Source organism: Pseudophryne corroboree, chromosome 2 (genome assembly GCF_028390025.1).
Source record: "Pseudophryne corroboree isolate aPseCor3 chromosome 2, aPseCor3.hap2, whole genome shotgun sequence".
In the NCBI taxonomy this organism is placed as follows: domain Eukaryota; kingdom Metazoa; phylum Chordata; class Amphibia; order Anura; family Myobatrachidae; genus Pseudophryne; species Pseudophryne corroboree.
Window position 1 is genome coordinate 191,698,860 of NC_086445.1, and position 21,790 is coordinate 191,720,649.

At 45.6% G+C, this 21,790-nt stretch overlaps 1 protein-coding gene across 3 annotated transcripts in view; it reads right to left on the reverse strand.

The window, feature by feature from the left end:
- Positions 1-445: 445 nt before the first annotated feature.
- Positions 446-21,790, reverse strand: part of NFE2 (nuclear factor, erythroid 2) — a 113,468-nt gene continuing 92,123 nt past the window's right edge. For all 3 annotated transcript variants that reach the window (XM_063952175.1, XM_063952172.1, XM_063952174.1), the window contains 2 exons: positions 13,822-13,999; positions 446-2,536 (listed from right to left, as the gene is read on the reverse strand). In XM_063952175.1, the coding sequence (XP_063808245.1) occupies positions 1,496-2,536; positions 13,822-13,893 (1,113 nt within the window). In that variant the 5' untranslated portion in view covers positions 13,894-13,999 and the 3' untranslated portion in view covers positions 446-1,495. The remainder of the gene's footprint in view (positions 2,537-13,821; positions 14,000-21,790) is intronic.

Genomic DNA, 21,790 nt, shown 5'->3' on the forward strand with positions numbered 1-21,790 from the left:
TAAATTTGCTCTCTAATGGGCAAAACCATGTGCACTGCAGGGGAAGCAGATATAACATGTGCAGAGAGAGTTAGATTTGGGTGGAGTGTGTTGCAGTGTAAAAATAAAGCAGACAGTGTTTACCCTGCACAGAAACAATATAACCCACCCAAACCTAACTCTCTGCACATGTTATATCTGCCCAAGCCCCCCCCCCCCCCCCCCCGGCAGTGCTCATGGTTTTGCCCATTAGAGAACAAATATGCTTCTGCGATCAAGGTCTAATCATACTTGCCTACCTGACCCTCTCCATGAGGGAGAAAATGCTCTGTTCCTGGACTTTCCTGGTAATGTATGATTGCCATCACCTGTGGTGAAACACCTTTCTTATCAATTAACTAGCTCACCACAGGTGATGGCAATCATACATTACCAGGAAAGTCCAGGAACAGAGCATTTTCTCCCTCATGGAGAGGGTCAGGTAGGCAAGTATGGGTCTAATGTACATTGATCCAAAAGCACATTTTATAACTGAGATGCTGAAAGTAAAGTCCACTTCACTAGAATTGTTTGGTACATTACATAAAATGCATAGGGTGTGGTAGGTGATCATATACAACCCCTGCTGCTTGTTATTTATATTAGGGCGACAAGCTTTCATCTGTGTGAAATGTATCTTAAGTTCCCATACAGATTTGCCATTTGTGTTTTACTCTAAGCGTAACATTTTCTGTGCATTACTGCTTGTTGTAGGATTTCTGTTAATATCTGCACAGGCTGTGAGAACTTTGGATGGTTTGACTGCCTTGTCATGCTATCAGAGCTGTAGGCTGGGTACAATCCCACTGATGGCATACTGCACCCACCATTGTATCAGAACCAGCCCCTATTAGACTGCAGCACTAAACAGTGTTATCAAATTATTAATCACACTTGAAATAGATTGATGAGACCTTGATATGAAGATAAGTGGATGATGGAACAATGCCAGACCTTCGTGTGCATAGCCATACCCCTTTCTTGCCGCTGCAATAACCTGGGTCACAGTTCTATGTGGAAGGGTTCCTGAAAAATATAACCAGAGTAGCGTGCAAGGTTGGTCCCATGAAGGACCAGGGTTAAGGGGCAGTGTAGACCCGGGTCCAAGTAACACCCTATGTTGCGTAAGCTGGCTCACCGGTGCATCTCAAAGCGCCGGCAGAGATGCCCCAGCAATAACCCGGGTCCAGTCTGTGGTGTAAACGGGTTTCAAGCCGTTGTGACGTGACTTTGAATCCTGTGATCAATGACTGGGGCTGGACTCGTGTTTTTTGTGTATAAGGGGTATTATTAGTAACCCCTTTTGCAATGTAATCTATATGCAGACAAATACACAGTAAATAAAAATCAGGTGTTTGTGCCTTTAGGCCAGTGTTCACTGAAGACAGGTGGTTATGGGTTGAAAGTAGATTGCTTCTTTCCATCCATTCCTGTGTTACAATGCTTGAGATGTTGAGAAAACATTTGAAAACCAAATCTAATTGCCAGAGAAGGAAACATCATCTAGTATCTGATTGAGCAAAAGGTCTTCTGTGTCAAGGTGATTGCCCTGATCTCTTAAAATAGTATAAACTTCTTGTTGAAGCACTTTAAAGCTGTTTTTCAGTTCTCCCATTATTCTTTCCACCTCCGCGCGTTCCCTACGCAATCCTTCACGCTCTGTCCTCAGCTGCCCTATTTCCCTTTCCAAGACGGCAATGTTCTCCATCTTGCGTTTCCGGCAATTCTGAGCAGCTACTTTATTTTTGCCACGTCTGCGAATGTCTCTGACCAAAGCCATCTGTGATTCTGTTAATGTATAGCAAGACAGAAGTTCATTAAAATCTTCCACAGGCAGATTAACAATCCTGTCTGCAGGAAAAGGGATTTGCATGGCAGCTGCCCTTCGCTCATCCCTACTGCAGACCAGTTCTTGAGTCAAGGATGCAATATATGTTTGGGTTTCATGGATGTTATGTCCCGTAATAGGCTTTGTGATATTTGGTGCTAAAGTATGTTGGTAGCCACGTGAAGGCATTATTTTCAGATATTCTGACTGTAGCCGGTGGGTCTCTAAATTCTCTATTTCCATAGATTCTCCATCACTAAAGTTCAAAGACAAACCAGAATCTGATTCAAAATCATCTTGGCCTTTACAGGGCTGGCACTGTGAATGGCCAGTGCTCAGGTTGGCATCGAGCATAATGACCTGGTCTATTGGTGCACTCATCCCACTCATGGCTATAAACTTAGAGGGATAGTGGTTTATTGCCCCCATCTGAGTGATACTTGAGGAGATCAACATTCCTGTGTATGAGGTTTGACCATATCCAGAAGCAAAGGGTAGGATCGGTGGTTGCTGAGATTGAGAATATATTGCGTCCATATAAGGTCTATTGTAATTTTCCATATTATTGCTTGCAGTTGGTACCATGCTATCTCTTGTGACGTTGCCAAAACTGCATCCGGGATAGGGCAGCATGGATGCATGACATCCATACTCTGCATCATATGAAGAATCTGGCTGCATATCCAGTCCCTGCAGAAACACAATATAAGGTTAAATGTAACAGATTTTCATTCATTGCTGGATTTGTTGCCTGCATAATGGACCAGCACTGTTTGAACCAAGTGATTGTGGGGTTATTCAGAGTTGGTCGCAGATTCTGCCATTTTAGCAAAATCTGCAACCACTAAAATCACATGCTGGAGGCCGCACAGCACAGGGCAAGGCCACCCAGCATGTGTGGCGCCCCCCCCCCCCCCTGCTGTCGATCCCAATGGAAATTTCAAATAGAGGTTAACCCCTGCCTAAGCAGCATGGTTGAGTGGGCAGGGGCATTGCAGCCATGTTTCCGATCGCAGGAAACGTAGGCGACGTCATCGGCCAGCCCTGAAAACGGCCACGACACACCTGCGTTTTCCTGCTCTCCTCCCCACGATGCTGCTCCCGGACACCTTCCACCTGTGAATCACTATCCGGATGCGATCGCATAGTGAAGAGTTGCGCACGCTGCGCGTGCACAGTGTCCCGAAAATCGTCCATTTGTGATTTTTCAGGACACTATGTCTATCTCTGAATAGCCCCCTTAGTCCTTTTTCACTTCCTGATACCCTCCCCATTGAGTCACTGAATCAGAATGAGGTGCTTTTTTCTTTTAGTTACATGATATTTTAATGCATTTAAATAAAACAATGCTTTATATGCTTTAAAATATAGGAACATAAAAGTCCCAAAAATAATCTCCACCCCTGCAAGACAATTCTTGTTTTTGTATGTTTATGCAATTTATGGTGGATGACTATGCATAGCTCACATTTAGCTGGGAATACTGCTCTGGCCACACTTCCCATTGTGTGACATTTAGCACGCCCCTTCCCCACATCCTCTAGATCGGTTAATCTGTGCCCTTTATTTCAAATAAAAATCTGTATTCATAAATTTACTGAAGGCCTCCATGTATCAGGAACTCAATTCCCCTATCCGACGGCACCACTGATTGGTGGCGATACGTCTGGGTATCTGGGAAATCCTTCCTTTTAAAAATTCCTCGATTTGCCGATCCTGACCGTTTTTGGTTGGGATCGGGGAATTGAGATTTTTAATCTTTACTATTCTGATTCCCTGATCCGGCTGTCAGGGGATCGGGAAATTGCATCAATCCGCCACTGATTTATGAGGGCCTTTACTGCCTCATCAATGTTATAATAACATTTCCAACTAATATTCTTTTTTTTTTATTGATTTAGAATCTGTATTATTTCTGGCTCCAATAATTAATGTAGCTATTATCAGAGTAATTAGGCTGGAGACATTATGGGCCTTTTTCAAAGTTAGATGCAGTTTATGCCTAAGTCAGTGGTTCCCAAACTGTGTGCCTAGGCACCCCGGGGTGCCTCGGGACACTTGCAGGGGTGCCTTGGATTAGTGGTCCAGGACCAATTCAAATTATTTATGATTAATGTAATAGGCAAAACCAGTGCTGGTGGCTGTCAATCATAGAATATGTGGACAAACACAAGCATATCCTGTCCCTCACCACATAACTGACCCTAAGGATGACATATAAACACAATTAACTTCATTTAATATTTCTTTCTCAATCTCTCAATAAGAAAATTTGGCCTAGGGGTGCCGTGAAAAAATAAGATTTTAAATCTACCGGTAAATCTATTTCTCCTAGTCCGTAGAGGATGCTGGGGACTCCGTAAGGACCATGGGGGTATAGACGGGCTCCGCAGGAGATAGGGCACCTAAAAAGAACTTTGACTATGGGTGTGCACTGGCTCCTCCCTCTATGCCCCTCCTCCAGACCTCAGTTAGAAAACTGTGCCCAGAGGAGATGGACAATACAAGGCAGGATTTAGCAATCCAAGGGCAAGATTCATACCAGCCCACACCAATCATACCATGTAACCTGGAACATACATAACCAGTTAACAGTATGAACAAATGACAGTAACGGTCCAAGACCGATGTCAACTGTAACATAACCCTTATGTAAGCAACAACTATATACAAGTCTTGCAGAGATTCCGCACTGGGACGGGCGCCCAGCATCCTCTACTGACTAGGAGAAATAGATTTACCGGTAGGTTTAAAATCTTATTTTCTCTTACGTCCTAGAGGATGCTGGGGACTCCGTAAGGACCATGGGGTTTATACCAAAGCATCCAATCGGGCGGGAGAGTGCGTATGACTCTGCAGCACCGACTGAGCAAACGCTAGGTCCTCATCAGCCAGGGTATCAAACTTGTAGAATTTAGCAAAAGTGTTTGACCCCGACCAAGTCGCCGCTCGGCAAAGTTGTAATGCCGAGACGCCTCGGGCAGCCGCCCAAGAAGAGCCCACCTTCCTAGTGGAATGGGCCTTAACCGAATTTGGTACCGGCAAACCAGCCGTAGAGTGAGCCTGCTGAATCGTATTACAGATTTAGCGAGCAATAGTCTGCTTCGAAGCAGGTGCGCCAATCTTATTGGCCGCATACAGGACAAACAGAGCCTCTGTTTTCCTAATTCTAGCCGTCCTGGCTACATAAATTTTTAAGGCCCTGACTACGTCCAGGGATCTGGAATCCTCCAGGTCACTTGTAGCCACAGGCACCACAATAGGTTGATTCATATGGAACGAAGAAACCACTTTAGGCAAAAATTGCGGACGTGTCCTCAATTCAGCTCTATCCACATGAAAAATCAAGTAGGGTGACAAAGCCGCCAATTCTGACACTCGCCTTGCTGATGCTAAGGCCAACAATATGACCACCTTCCAGGTAAGAAATTTCAACTCAACCTTGTTAAGTGGTTCAAACCAGTGAGATTTTAGGAACTGCAACACCACGTTCAGGTCCCATGGTGCCACAAAAGGGGGCTGGATGTGCAGAATTCCCTTTACAAACGTCTGGACTTCTGGAAGAGTAGTCAATTCCTTCTGAAAGAAAATCGAGCGGGCCGAAATCTGTACCTTAACAGAGCCTAATTTCAGGCCCATATCCACTCCTGTCTGTAGGAAGTGGAGAAGACGACCCAGATGAAAATCTTCCGTAGGTGCATTCTTGGTCTCACACCAAGACACATACTTTCGCCAGATACGGTGATAATGTTTTATCATCACCTCCTTCCTAGCCTTTATTAGAGTAGAGATGACCTCTTCCGGAATCCCCTTTTACGCTAGGATTCGGCGTTCAACCGCCATGCCGTCAAACGTAACCGCGGTAAGTCTTGAAATACACAGGGCCCCTGCTGCAACAGGTCTTCCCTCAGAGGAAGAGGCCAGGGATCTCCTGTGAGCATCTCTTGTAGATCCGAGTACCAGGCCCTTCGAGGCCAGTCTGGGACAACGAGTATCGTTCGTACTCTTCTTCGTCTTATGATCCTCAACACTTTTGTGATGAGAGGAAGAGGAGGAAACACGTAGACCAATTTGAACACCCACGGTGTTACCAGAGCGTCCACTGCTATTGCCTGAGGGTCCCGAGACCTGGCGCAGTACCTCTGAAGTTTTTTGTTGAGGCGTGACGCCATCATGTCTATTTGAGGAGTTCCCCAAAGACGTGTTATGTCTGCAAAGACTTCTTGATGAAGTCCCCACTCTCCTGGATGGAGATCGTGTCTGCTGAGGAACTCTGCTTCCCAGTTGTCCACTCCCGGAATGAAGACAGCTGACAGAGCGCTTACATGATTTTCCACCCAGCGAAGGATCCTTGTGGCTTCCGCCATCGCGACTCTGCTTTTTGTCCCGCCTTGGCGGTTTACATGAGCCACTGCTGTGACATTGGGGGTCATTCCGAGTTGTTCGCTCTGTATTTTTTTCTCGCAACGGAGCGATTAGTCGCTAATGCGTATGCGCAATGTCCGCAGTGCGACTACGCCAAGTAAATTTGCTATGCAGTTTGGTATTTTACTCACGGCATTACAAGGTTTTTTCTTCGTTCTGGTGATCGTAATGTGATTGACAGGAAGTGGGTGTTTCTGGGCGGAAACTGGCCGTTTTATGGGAGTGTGTGAAAAAACGCTACCGTTTCTGGGAAAAACGCGGGAGTGGCTGGAGAAACGGAGGAGTGTCTGGGCGAACGCTGGGTGTGTTTGTGACGTCAAACCAGGAAAGACAAGCACTGAACTGATCGCACTGGCAGAGTAAGTCTCGAGCTACTCAGAAACTGCACAGAGAAGTATTTTCGCAATATTGCGAATCTTTCGTTCGCAATTTTGATAAGCTAAGATTCACTCCCAGTAGGCGGCGGCTTAGCGTGTGCAAAGCTGCTAAAAGCAGCTTGCGAGCGAACAACTCGGAATGACCCCCATTGTCTGATTGAATCAGAACCGGTAGGTTATGAAGAAAACTCTCCGCTTGTCGAAGGCCGTTGTAAATGGCCCTGAGTTCCAACACACTGATGTGTAGACAGGACTCCTGGTCTGACCAAAGACCCTGAAATTTTTTTCCCCTGTGTGATCGCTCCCCATCCTCGGAGGCTCGCGTCCGTGGTGACCAGGATCCAATCCTGAATTCCGAACCTGCGTCCCTCCAGGAGGTGAGCACTTTGCAACCACCACAGGAGGGACACTCTGGTCCCTGGGAACAGAGTTATTTTCTGATGTAAGTGCAGATGGGACCCGGACTATTTGTCCAGAAGGTCCCATTGAAAAGTCCTTGCATGGAACCTTCCGAAGGGAATGGCCTCGTAGGCCGCCACCATTTCCCCCAGAACTCGAGTGCATTGGTGAACTGACACGCTTTTCGGTTTTAGCAGGTCTCTGACCATGTTCTGTATGTCTTGGGCTTTCTCTATTGGGAGGAAGACCTTCATTTGTTCCGTATCCAGTATCATACCTAGGAACGATAGTCGAGTTGTCGGAATCAACTGTGATTTCGGTAGATTTAGAATCCAACCGTGTTGCTGGAGCACTCTCAACGAGAGCTCCACACTGTTCAGCAATTTCTCCCTTGATCTCGCTTTTATCAGGAGATCGTCCAAGTATGGGATAATTGTGACTCCATGCTTGCGCAGGACCACCATCATTTCCGCCATTATCTTGGTGAAAATCCTTGGGGCCGTGGAGAGTCCAAACGGCAACGTCTGAAATTGGTAATGACAATCCTGTACAGCGAATGGAAAAAACGAAAAAATGAGAAAGCGCTATTCACATTTGATGTGGATTTTATTTTTCCTTAATAATCAATATTTTCTAAAAGCACATTTAAATGCCGGCCGGCAATGCACAGACAATAATAATAAAAATATTACAATCAACTAAGTAATAATCACAATAATTATGGATAAAACCTTTCACCTATATATTATGAATACGATGATTCTAATTTCTAATCTGTTTTATATTAAGACAGAAATTTACATGCATACAATGTATCCACCTGTTGATCTTCTCATGTGAATATCTTATTGCTCTTTAGTCAGGCAATTTTTGGACATGTGTCTCTGTAACAAATTAGACCACGCTTGTGTCCATGAGTCCCGAGTTACTGGAGTGCACGTGTTCCCAGTAGATATGATTAATCCTATGATGGACTTATTTAAAGAAGTTAAAAGTGGTTCATGTATAGAATTAATGCATGTATGATGAGTATGCCACTATGTATATAATATGAAAGTACCGTGAAATAGCCTCTGTTTAGGCACAAAGATGGTAATGCTCCTCCTGGTTGATACTCCGCAAATGCCTTTAATTAGGGTTAAACGGCTTTTAACCACAGTGTGCTCCGTTCTCCTCCCGGCCGGTGAGCACTAACCCGGGCCTTATCCGGAGTCCGTGAACGGGTGATGTTAAAGGATTCTCTTCTCCACAAGAACTATGCTCCGTGTTTCTCCCGGCCGGTAAGCACTTCCCTCGGCCTTGTCAGGAGTCCGTGAGCAGGTAAGGTGAAAGATTTCTCCTCTCCACAGAGACTGTGCTCAGCTGGCTGGCTGGTGGGCTCGGTCTACAATGCAATGTGACCGGAGATGCTGACATACGCGTTTCTCCGCCTACTTGCAGGTATCGGCGGCTTCCTCAGTGTCATGAACTTTCTCCCCTGGCTACTCCTTTTTAATGGTCATTTAATTAAACAAATCATGTGCATTCCATATACTAATCATTCCCTTTCTCCATAGACATACATCTCTATTCTATTATTAATCATTATTACTTTATCGCTTTATATATTGCCTAGGAAACAGTCTTAAATATACATATATAATATATATATATATAGAAAAAACATATTGTGCAAATAATCATATATATAAATAAATAAAAATAATAATAAAAAGAATAATGAATATAAAAAAAATATATATGAAGATAAAAACTATAAAGGTGTTTATAAAAATAAATATAAAAAGACCCCTCTTCTATATTGCCAACATGATACATTTTAATATGTACCCATAATAATAGCACTCATTTACATTTTTGTTTTTATTTTCTTTTCTATATTTTATACATAAAAAGTGTCTCCAATCTTTATAGTTAAATTAACATAAAAAAACGTAACACGCAAACCTCTGTAATCGAACTCCACTTTATTCTTTTATGGCCATTATTAGTATTTATGAACCATGTTAATTTAACGGACTCCTGACAAGGCCGAGGGAAGTGCTTACCGGCCGGGAGAAACACGGAGCATAGTTCTTGTGGAGAAGAGAATCCTTTAACATCACCCGTTCACGGACTCCGGATAAGGCCCGGGTTAGTGCTCACCGGCCGGGAGGAGAACGGAGCACACTGTGGTTAAAAGCCGTTTAACCCTAATTAAAGGCATTTGCGGAGTATCAACCAGGAGGAGCATTACCATCTTTGTGCCTAAACAGAGGCTATTTCACGGTACTTTCATATTATATACATAGTGGCATACTCATCATACATGCATTAATTCTATACATGAACCACTTTTAACTTCTTTAAATAAGTCCATCATAGGATTAATCATATCTACTGGGAACACGTGCACTCCAGTAACTCGGGACTCATGGACACAAGCGTGGTCTAATTTGTTACAGAGACACATGTCCAAAAATTGCCTGACTAAAGAGCAATAAGATATTCACATGAGAAGATCAACAGGTGGATACATTGTATGCATGTAAATTTCTGTCTTAATATAAGACAGATTAGAAATTAGAATCATCGTATTCATAATATATAGGTGAAAGGTTTTATCCATAATTATTGTGATTATTACTTAGTTGATTGTAATATTTTTATTATTATTGTCTGTGCATTGCCGGCCGGCATTTAAATGTGCTTTTAGAAAATATTGATTATTAAGGAAAAATAAAATCCACATCAAATGTGAATAGCGCTTTCTCATTTTTTCGTTTTTTCTGTTTCTTTATCAGGGGTGAAATACCAATTGCCCCTGAGAAAGCTGCTTACGCACTTGTTTAAATCATAGCGCCTGGTATTTTCTCCTGTACAGCGAATCTCCGGTATTCCTGATGGGGGGCATATATGGGGACATGAAGGTACGCATCCTTTATGTCCAAAGACACCATAAACTCCCCCTCCTCCATGTTGGCTATTATCACTCTGAGAGATTCCATTTTGAATTTGAATCTTCTTATGTACAGGTTTAGGGATTTCAGATTCAAAATAGGTCTGACCGAACCGTCCGGTTTCGGGACCACAAATAGGGTTGAGTAGTAACCTCTTCCCTGCTGGTGCAGGGGAACCTTGATTATCACTTGCTGTATACACAGCGTTTGAATTGCAGCTAACACTACATCCCTTTCCGATGTGGAAGCTGGTAGGGCCGATTTGAAAAATCGGCACGGGGGCACCTCCTCGAATTCCAATTTGTAACCCTGGGAAACTATTTCCAACACCCAGGGATTCAGGTCCGAACTGACCCAGGCCTGACTGAAAAGTCGAAGACGTGCCCCCACCGGTGCGGATTCCCTCAGGGGAGCCCCAGCGTCATGCTGTGGGTTTTGGAGCAGCTGGGGAGGACTTTTGTTCCTGGGCACCTGCCGAAGCAGGTGCTCTCTTGCCTCTGCCCTTACCTCTGGGCGAGGAAAGAGGATCCCCGACCTCTTTTGGACTTGTGCGACCGAAAGGACTGCATCTGATAGGGTGTTACTTTCTTTTGCTGTTGGGGAATATATGGTAAAAAAAATTGATTTACCTGCTGTAGCTGTGGAAACCAGGTCCGTCAGCCCATCCCCAAACAATACATCACCCTTATAGGGTAGTACTTCCATATGTTTCTTGGAATCCGCATCACCCGTCCACTGGCGAGTCCATGAGGATCTTCTCGCTGAGACAGACATGGCATTGGCCCTAGAAGCTAGCAATCCAATGTCCCTTTGAGCATCCCTCATAAATAAGACTGCGTCTTTAATATGGGCTAGAGTTGGGAATATAGTATCCTTATCCATATTATCAAATTGATCTGTCAGCTCATCTGTCCAAGCTGCAATTGCGCTACACACCCATGCCGACGCAATTGTCGGTCTTAGCACAGCACCCGTATGAGAATAAATACACTTTAAGGTAGTTTCTTGCCTGCGATCTGCAGGGTCCTTAAGGGCTGCTGTGTCAGGAGACGGTAGCGCCACTTTCTTGGACAAGCGCGTCAGGGCCTTGTCCACAGTGGGGGGTGATTCCCAAATCTCCCTGTCCTGCTTAGGGAAAGGGTATGCCATATAAATTCTTTTGGGGATCTGCGGTCTCTTATCCGGAGTCTCCCAAGCTTTTCCAAAGAATTCATTTAATTCATGAGATGTGGGAAAGTTAATAATCTGTTTCTTTTCCTTAAACATGTGTACCCTTGTGTCGGGGACCGAGGGTTCATCCACAATATGCAACACATCCCTTATTGCCACAATCATACACTGAATGGTTTTAGTCACCGTAGGGTGCAATTTTACTTAGTCATAGTCGACACTGGAATCAGAATCCGTGTCGGTAGTAGTGTCTTGTGTTAAGGGACGCTTTTGAGACCCCGACGGGCCCTGTGAGTCCGTCCAATCTGAGGATTGACCCCCTGATGTCCCCCCTAAATCAGCCTTATCAAGCCTTTTATGTAAAGATGCCACACTTGCATTCAACATATGCCACATGTCCATCCAATCTGGAGTCGGCACAACCGACGGGGACACACCACTCATTTGCTCCACCTCCTCCTTGGAGAAGCCTTCCGCCTCAGACATGTCGACACACACGTACTGACACCCCACACACACAGGGATTAACCTATAAGGGGACAAAACCCCAACCAGGTCCTAAGGAGAGACAGAGAAGGAGTATGCCAGCACACACCAGCGCTTAAAAACTCTGGAAAAAATATGTCCAGATAGCGCTTTTTTTATATATAATATGCCAATTCCCACTCACTGCGTCGCTAATGTGCCCCCCTCCTCTTTTTTCCAGCCTGTGAGTTCAGCAGAGGAGAGACCAGGGAGCCAGCGTTTTCCTCATGCAGCTTCTGTGGAGAAAATGGCGCTGGTTAGTGCTGAGGATCAAGCCCCGCCCACCCGACGGCGGGCTTCGGTCCCAGTGATTTTTCAATAAAATGGCGGGGGATCATAGATTTACTGCCTCCGCAGTCTAATCCAACTGTATTTGTGCCAAAATGTGAGGTTTATTGCTGCCCAGGGCGCCCCCCCCCCCGCGCCCTGCACCCTTCAGTGCTGCTCTGTGTGTGTGTGACTGGGAGCAATGGCGAGCAGCTTACCGCTGCGCGCATTACCTCATGAAGATCTGATGTCTTCTGCCGCCTAAGGTGTCTTCTGTCTTCTTTATCCGGCTTCTATCTTCGGCATCTGTGAGGAGGACGGCGGCGCGGCTCCGGGACGAACCCCAGGTGAGACGTGTGTTCCGACTCCCTCTGGAGCTAATGGTGTCCAGTAGCCTTAGAAGCAGTGCCCAACTTGACAAGCCAGCTCTGCTTCTCTCTCCTCGGTCCCACGATGCAGGGAGCCTGTTGCCAACAGGACTCCATGAAAATTAAAAACCTAACAAAATTATTTTTCCACAGAAAACTCTGGAGAGCTCTCTGCAGTGCACCCATTCTCCTCTGGGCACAAGATCTAACTGAGGTCTGGAGGAGGGGCATAGAGGGAGGAGCCAGTGCACACCCATAGTCAAAGTTCTTTTTAGGTGCCCTATCTCCTGGGGAGCCCGTCTATACCCCCATGGTCCTTACGGAGTCCCCAGCATCCTCTAGGACGTAAGAGAAAAATTCTGATACTCTAGGGCGCCATGATTCAAAAATGTTTGAGAACCACTGGCCTAAGTACAAATGTAAAATTCACCTGAGAAAGAGATAACGTGAGATGCAAACAACTCTGCATAGATAGCACATGTACTTCCTTCCCTAAGATGAGCAAACAATACACAATTCATACACATTACAGTAAATGGCCAGAAAGTGCAGATGAGTAGCAAAGTCACATGGAACAGACTGAGCACAAGATGCAAATATTAACTTTTTTTTGTTTAAAGTCCATACTAATAAATATATTTGCAACCTTCCCAAACAGTAGGAACCATATTGTTTTTTTCTTTATTTTTTTATAATGCATAATTGGATGTTGTTCTGCGAATGAGTCGTGGCCAGCGGTAATCACAACTTGCATAAGGTGTCCAGTACCAAGTACTCCAAAGTCATCTGTTAGGTCACCATCTCAGGATGCATTTTGCATCGATTCTTATAACTACACTTCAGCCCTGGTGCAGGGATCCATTAGTTTAATATGTGTACAAGTCGCCAGGGCAAAATACACATTCACAATGAAAAGAGCAAGTTGTCTTTATGTCTAACTCTGAATGAGGTACTAAGGGGGTCATTCCGAGTTGATCACTCGCTAGCTAGTTTTAGCAGCCGTGCAAATGCTATGCCGCCTCCCACTGGGTGTGTATTTTAGCTTAGCAGAGGTGCGAACGGTTGTATCGCAGAGCCCCTGCAAAAAAATGTTGTGTGGTTTCAGAGTAGCTCGAAACCTACTCAGCACTTGCGATCACTTCAGACTATTCAGTTCCGGATCTGACGACACAAACCCGCCCAGCGTTCACCCAGCCACACCTGCGTTTTTCAGCACACTCCCTGAAAACGGTCAGTTGCCACCCAGAAACGCCCACTTCATGTCAATCACTCTGCGGCAAGCAGTGCGACTGAAATGCATCGCTAGACCCTGTGCAAAACTATATCGTTCGTTGTGCCCGTACGTCGCGCATGCCCATTGCGCCGCATGTGCAGAACTGCCAATTTTTAGCCTGGTCACTGCGCTGCAAACAAATTCAGCTAGCGCTCAATTTGGAATGACCCCCTATATGCTAACCAATGATAGTTTTACGCACAGTGAACACTACAAATAGAATTCCACAGACCTGAAGTTCAGTGATAGACAAGATCTCTTGCCAGGTGAGATCCATGTCTGCTTCAGCACCTTGTTCTCCCATTTATGGCCGAAGTGTTCCAGAACTGGACTTCATGTGGAGGACATAGTGCATTATTCTAAACATGACAGGACCAGGACAGCTCACAGTACTTGTCTGTGCCCAACACCTTCAAAGAACAAGAAAGACAGGTTTTTAGCAATATAATCTTACAAAGTGAAAAACTTCCAATTTATATGATTTTGGATTTTTTTCAGGACAGTCTTAGGACTTATATATAATATATACACACACACACACACACGGACTAGGAACTTGACATTTGGACAGTAGCTTGCTTCTGTGACGTAGGCACCCACTAAGAAGGGATTTTTCAAAATTCCACCCACAAAGGGGTTATAAGGCATGAGATGATTATTGGGAATTCCCCCCTCACAGAGGAGAGTTAAGACAGCCGACCCAGCCGGGGCTATAAAAAAATGCTTGGTGCCAGCGATACCAAGTCGTGGAGGGGGGAGGACTTCTTTGCCAGTGGAAGTTGCAGAGGGTCCTGGACTTCCTTGCCAGTGGAAGTTGCAGAGCAGTCCATTATTCAAATGGGGGAGCCACATCAACTGCCACCCCTAAACACTGTCAAACATCGATGTGTGTGGCTCCCCTATTTGAATAATGGACTGCTCTGCCACTGGCAAGGAAGTCCAGCCTTATGGTTCAGGAGATTTTGTGATGAGTTAGTGGTATTTACCTTTTATAAATATATATATATATATATATATATATAATTATATATATATACAAACAAAAAGTCCCGGCACTCCCTGCACTTGAGGTAACTGGCTGCGGTGCCCTCCTCGAGAAGGTAAATACTTTCCCAATGTAGGTAGTAAAAGTAGGCGGCACTCAAGCAGACTTGTGATGAAGAAAGATGGTTAGTTTATTCCGACATGTTTCGGGGATACCCCCGTCCTCAGGGCCTAACTAGCCAAAAGTGAGTTACATAACAGGTATAAATACACATGGACAGATACAAGACGTAATGAAACAATTATACTCACCTGTTCAACGGCGCCGAACGCCCGCTCGTGGATCCGGCCACCCACCGCGTCGCCTCCTGCTGACGTCAGTAGCAGGCCGCGCATGGACGCCCCCGGAGACGTCAGTGCGCAGTCCTGCCGCCCGCCTCTCAGGGGGGACGCGTTACTCGTGTGTCCATCCACCGCTGAGCGTCGTGCCGCGTCACAGGTGTCGCATAGCAACCTAAAAAAACAATAATAGTGAAGGACAATGAATGACACAAATTATAAGTGCTATTAAAACAAATCACTTATACAGTGAACATAAGTTCTATCTAGTGAGGTATATTAACCCCCGGGGCCCACACCTATCCACATGGTTACAGAACAATGAGGACATACCTAAGATCCTTATAATTTCTAAAGTTATAACAAATCTGTTAATTAAATGTCTAAAGGAAACACTGTATTCCTAGGTTCTCATTAAGACCCCCAGGCGACAGGGTTCCCAATTGAAAAATCCAGCGTGATTCCCTCTGCAAAAGAGCCCTATCCCTATTACCCCCCCCTAAGGGTGCTTGGTACATGGTCTATCAATATAGCCCTGATGCTGGCCACCCCATGTTTTGCCTGCAAACAATGGCGAGCAAAGGGTTGATCGCTCACCCCCTTTTCATATGCTTTTTTAATTGCACTTCTATGTAGTGCCATGCGTTCGCGAAACTGTCTAATGGTCTTGCCAACATAGGCAAGACCACAGGGGCAGGTGAGTAAGTAAACCACATGTGTGGTGGTGCATGTAAGGCGATGTTTGATGAGGTACTTCTTGCCCGTTAAGGGGTGTTTAAAGGAGGTGCCTGTGATCAAAGTATTGCATGTGGCACAGCCCAAGCACCTATAACACCCATTCTTAGATCTTAGGAAATGAACTTCTCGGTTTCTAGTAAGATTTGAAATATCCAATTTCATGACATAATCACCAATATTCCTGCCTCGAGTGTGGCTCGGTAATAATGATGTGTCAGCTAAAGATGACAAGGCTGGATCAGTATGTACCATAGGCCACAGACTTTTGGCTCTTTTAACTCTATCCCCAGTTGCAGTGGTATATTTATTAACCCAGGGGAGTTTAGGGCCTGACTGTTAGGGTCTCCTGCTCTGTGCTGCCACGTCGTCATGGCAACCGGGAGACAAGTGCTAGCGGAGTAACCTGAGCGTAGCTGATACTCCGGTTCGGGTCTTTTGCTGTGCAGTGGTTACAGGCTCTGTGCACGGCAGGGGATCCGGTGCTGCTTTTTGTGCTCACAGTCTGTGAGGTCTGAGTGGGGCGTGGACAGCACCTGCTATATAAACCCTCTTCTCAGGTTAGGCAAATGCTGCTGAATCTTTGTTGGTTAGTCAGTTCCTGAAAGCTAGCTAGTACTGTGTAAACTTTGTATTTGTTTGTTGCTTACTGCAAATAGGCCTTGGGATTTGGTATTACACTCTGCCAATCCAGACCTAGCAGTAAGACTGGAGTCAGTCGTTTAACCTGCTGGGGTTCTTTTGCTACTCTGTGAACCTAGCAAGTTTGCGGCTGTATTCTCACCGACGATAGGCCGTTACAACACCTCTTTTTGCCGTCGGTGGGTTGCTATCCTTAACAAGTGTTCAATGGACCTTATCTTATTGGTCGTTGAAGAGTCCACAAGGGAACTTAATAACATCAGAGATCAACTTGTTGTGTTTGAAGGAGAACACAAACCGGGTTTATTACTTGACACGCACACTGATTGGATGGCCAAGTTAAATAACCAAATGGAGCAGTATCGTCAGGAACTAGTGCGCTTTAAGAAATAAAAGCTCTGCACCGTCCAAAGGGACTATCAACAGCGGCAAGTTTACTCCTGGTTGGGAGGCACGCGCACCCCTCAGGAATACCCAAACCGGCACCAACGCACTCGCCGAGGACGAGAATATCATGGCGGCACTAGTACATCTGCTAGCGATTCGGAAGGAGCCTCAGGGGTGACTCGAACACCGGACGGCCGGACCCCTTTAGGCCCACATCCCCAGGGTACCCAGACCCGTTCCAATCGCACCCCCGCCACAGGACGCTGACGAGGACGAGGAGGGCGGGGCAAAACCAAAGAATTATCCGCACCAAGGCCTCCTCGACCATAAAGGAGATAGTATTCAACCTATCTTCCACTCCATTAACTGAGATCGAATACCGAACTTTATCTAAAGGACTGTCTTTTGTCCCCACTGTCCCTCCGGATCCGTTAGAGTGGAAGGTAGAGGTACAACGTTTGAATAGGTCCCTTAGGAGATGTGAATTTTTTAACAGCAGGGAAACAGAACCTACCTCGTCTACCTCTATGATACCCACACAAGTACAGAAAATAGCTCCACACTCACATTTTGATCCTCCTAGCCTAAATCCATCTATTCGGACTTTCACAAGAATGTTGGAGTCTGAAGTTAACAACAGGATAGTACAGCCGAACATGACAAAATCCGAACTGGACACACTCAAGGGACTGTCCCAGAGAACTGATATAGTAATCCGCAAGGCGGACAAGGGAGGGTCCATAGTGATACAAGATCTTCATGATTATATCAAGGAGAGTGAGCGTCAGCTCAGCGATACTAATACATATAAGCGTCTCACTATGGACCCTACCCGAGAGTTTAAGAAAGAGTTGGATTCACTCTTAGAATCAGCAGTGGGGCAGGACATTATTTCTCCACAAGTTTGCAAGATACTTAAGATAGAATTCCCTAAGGCCCCCCTTTTCTATACTGTGCCCCTGGTCGACCAATAGTATCGGCCAGGGGTTCCCTGTATCACCCTATATCTGTTTACCTTGACGCATATTTGAATCCATGTGTACAGGCTTTGCCTTCGTATCTGAAAGATACAACTGATTTATTGAGCAACTACAGGATTTGAGCCCTCTGCCTGAGGGGATCCTGTTGTGCAGTGTGGATGTCACCAGCCTCTACACCTGCATTCCCCATGAGGCAGGTGTGGAGGCTGTAAGACTTTTGATTCAGGACAATGCTTCCTATCTGGGCCCGGAGATTTCATTCTTCTTGACACTATTGGATAGGGTCCTTAGAAGGAACTATTTTGTCTTCAATGGCAAATTCTAGCTACAAATAGCGGGATGTGCGATGGGGTCAGCAGTGGCCCCATCGTACGCGAACGCCTTCATGTATCAAGTAGAAAAGCAAATGTTTACCCTGGACCCCGCCATAGCAACACGGGTCGTCTATTATAGGCGTTATATAGATGACCTGTTGGTGCTGTGGTGTGGATCCAGGGAACAATTAATTGCTGTGTGGGAGAGTCACAACCACACACGACATGCTGTGCAATTTACTTATGTAATAGACGATAAGGCGATTAATTACCTAGATGTCACTATTGCCATTGAAGACCACCAATTATCCACTTCACTTTATGTGAAAAGCACCGATAGGAACACATTATTGGCCTATCGGAGCTTTCATCCGCCTTCATTACGTAGAGGTCTACCGTATTCGCAATTCATGCGGGTCCGACGGATTACCTCGGACCCGGATGAGACAGCGAGAACCATGGATAGGATGTTACTTAAGGCTAGGCGCCCCTATACAATATGTGAGTCACTTAAAAGGGATTAATACATTCCTTTCTTGAAGATGTTCCTCAAGATTTCCTTTTCATCAGTGCGTTTTCACTCTCAGTACATGAAATGGAATGAGAACATCACATGTGTAGTAAAGTTTAAAATTTAATACAACACATATACATAAAAACCAAATTTTAAAATAATTCCATGAGTCCAAGTGCAAGGTGCTGCAGATGGAACAATTACCAGAGTAGTTGGAGAACTGGGATAAAACAGTCCTCAAACGAGTATGTTATTAAACAGTCACCACAACGATCCTCCCGGGTAGGCAGTCGGGTGCACTTCTCTGGTAACAGCAAGGCAGTCCACCCGTCACCGGAACACAGGATCCACAAGAATGGCCAACGCGTTTCAACCCAAACTGCTATGGGTCTTTCTCAAGGCAATGTGTGTAATGTCCCATCCTGGGTCCCCTTTTAAACCCTGATCCACCAATCGTGGAGCATAAGTAAATTTCACCCAATAACATCTCTCCTTACGAAGTTGAATTTGGCTGTCACTCAAAACATCCTCCCCCTGTCTCAGTTCCTATAGGGAGACTTCCCTGTCAGTCAGCAAACGGAACAGAAGCCATAATTCTCCATTGAAAAGCTGCTCTATATGCATTAATGAAAAAACCTGGCAGCACATGGAAGCGTGACCGGAAGTGACGTAGTCACAACCCGCGGGCGGAACTCCAGAGATGGACGCATCCACGGGGGAATAGAAGTCCGGGCGGAAGTGACGTTATCCCCGAACTTCCGGTAATGACGCGCCGGGGAGACCACGTGGAGGCGCACACGAGGAGGACCAACCCGGCGGGCGGAAGTGAATGGACGCACTTCCGGCCGGCGATTCCGTGGGCTGACTGACAGGGAAGTCTCCCTATAGGAACTGAGACAGGGGGAGGATGTTTTGAGTGACAGCAAAATTCGGTTTTTATGTATATGTGTTGTATTAAATTTTAAACTTTACTACACATGTGATGTTCTCATTCCATTTCATGTACTGAGAGTGAAAACGCACTGATGAAAAGGAAATCTTGAGGAACATCTTCAAGAAAGGAATGTATTAATCCCTTTTAAGTGACTCACATATTGTATAGGGGCGCCTAGCCTTAACCACTTCCTACCCATATTGCATTCTAGTCTAATTGAAGTGTTTTGGGGAGACACTTGTTTGGGGAGTTGGTGTAGCCAGGCAGCCTCTTGCGCAAATCAAAGATACAACAGAAATTTTGCTATATATCACAGGATGTTACTTAAGTTTGCGGAGAGGGGATACCCCATAAAGGAACTTCAGACGGCCAGGCTCGGGCATTAAAAATTCCCAGAGAACAAGCCTTGTGCCCCAAAGTTAGACCACAGACCCAGTCAGGCCCTAAACTCCCCTGGGTTAATAAATATACCACTGCAACTGGGGATAGAGTTAAAAGAGCCAAATGTCTGTGGCCTATGGTACAGACTGATCCAGCCTTGTCATCTTTAGCTGACACATCATTATTACCGAGCCACACTCGAGGCAGGAATATTGGTGATTATGTCATGAAATTGGATATTTCAAACCTTACTAGAAACCGAGAAGTTCATTTCCTAAGATCTAAGAATGGGTGTTATAGGTGCTTGGGCTGTGCCACATGCAATACTTTGATCACAGGCACCTCCTTTAAACACCCCTTAACGGGCAAGAAGTACCTCATCAAACATCGCCTTACATGCACCACCACACATGTGGTTTACTTACTCACCTGCCCTGTGGTCTTGCCTATGTTGGCAAGACCATTAGACAGTTTCGCGAACGCATGGCACTACATAGAAGTGCAATTAAAAAAGCATATGAAAAGGGGGTGAGCGATCAACCCTTTGCTCGCCATTGTTTGCAGGCAAAACATGGGGTGGCCAGCATCAGGGCTATATTGATAGACCATGTACCAAGCACCCTTAGGGGGGGTAATAGGGATAGGGCTCTTTTGCAGAGGGAATCACGCTGGATTTTTTAATTGGGAACCCTGTCGCCTGGGGGTCTTAATGAGAACCTAGGAATACAGTGTTTCCTTTAGACATTTAATTAACAGATTTGTTATAACTTTAGAAATTATAAGGATCTTAGGTATGTCCTCATTGTTCTGTAACCATGTGGATAGGTGTAGGCCCCGGGGGTTAATATACCTCACTAGATAGAACTTATGTTCACTGTATAAGTGATTTTTTTTAATAGCACTTATAATTTGTGTCATTCATTGTCCTTCACTATTATTGTTTCTCTAACGTCCTAAGTGGATGCTGGGACTCCGTAAGGACCATGGGGAATAGCGGCTCCGCAGGAGACTGGGCACAAAAGTAAAAGCTTGAACTAGCTGGTGTGCACTGGCTCCTCCCCCTATGACCCTCCTCCAAGCCTCAGTTAGATTCTTGTGCCCGAACGAGAAGGGTGCATGCTAGGTGGCTCTCCTGAGCTGCTTAGAGTAAAAGTTTATTTTAGGTTTTTTATTTTCAGTGAGTCCTGCTGGCAACAGGCTCACTGCATCGTGGGACTAAGGGGAGAAGAAGCGAACTCACCTGCGTGCAGAGTGGATTGGGCTTCTTAGGCTACTGGACATTAGCTCCAGAGGGACGATCACAGGTTCAGCCTGGATGGGTCCCGGAGCCGCGCCGCCGGCCCCCTTACAGAGCCAGAAGAACGAAGAGGTCCGGTGAAATCGGCGGCAGAAGACGTTCCTGTCTTCAACTAAGGTAGCGCACAGCACTGCAGCTGTGCGCCATTGCTCTCAGCACACTTCACACTCCGGTCACTGAGGGTGCAGGGCGCTGGGGGGGAGCGCCCTGAGACGCAATAAAAACTGAAATACCTTAGGATGGCAAAAGAAATACATCACATATAGCTCCTGGGCTATATGGATGTATTTAACCCCTGCCAGTTTTCCAGAAAAAAGCGGGAGATAAGGCCGTCGTGAAGGGGCGGAGCCTATCTCCTCAGCACACAAGCGCCATTTTCCCTCACAGTTCCGCTGGAAGGACGACTCCCTGACTCTCCCCTGCAGTCCCTACAGAATCAGGGTAAAAACGAGAGAGGGGGGGCACTATTGGCAGCTAAATTATAAACAGCAGCTATAAAAGGGAGTAACACTTATATAAGGTTATCCCTATATATATATATATATATAGCGCTCTGGTGTGTGCTGGCAAACTCTCCCTCTGTCTCCCCAAAGGGCTAGTGGGGTCCTGTCCTCTATCAGAGCATTCCCTGTGTGTGTGCTGGGTGTCGGTACGATTGTGTCGACATGTATGAGGAGGAAAATGATGTGGAAGC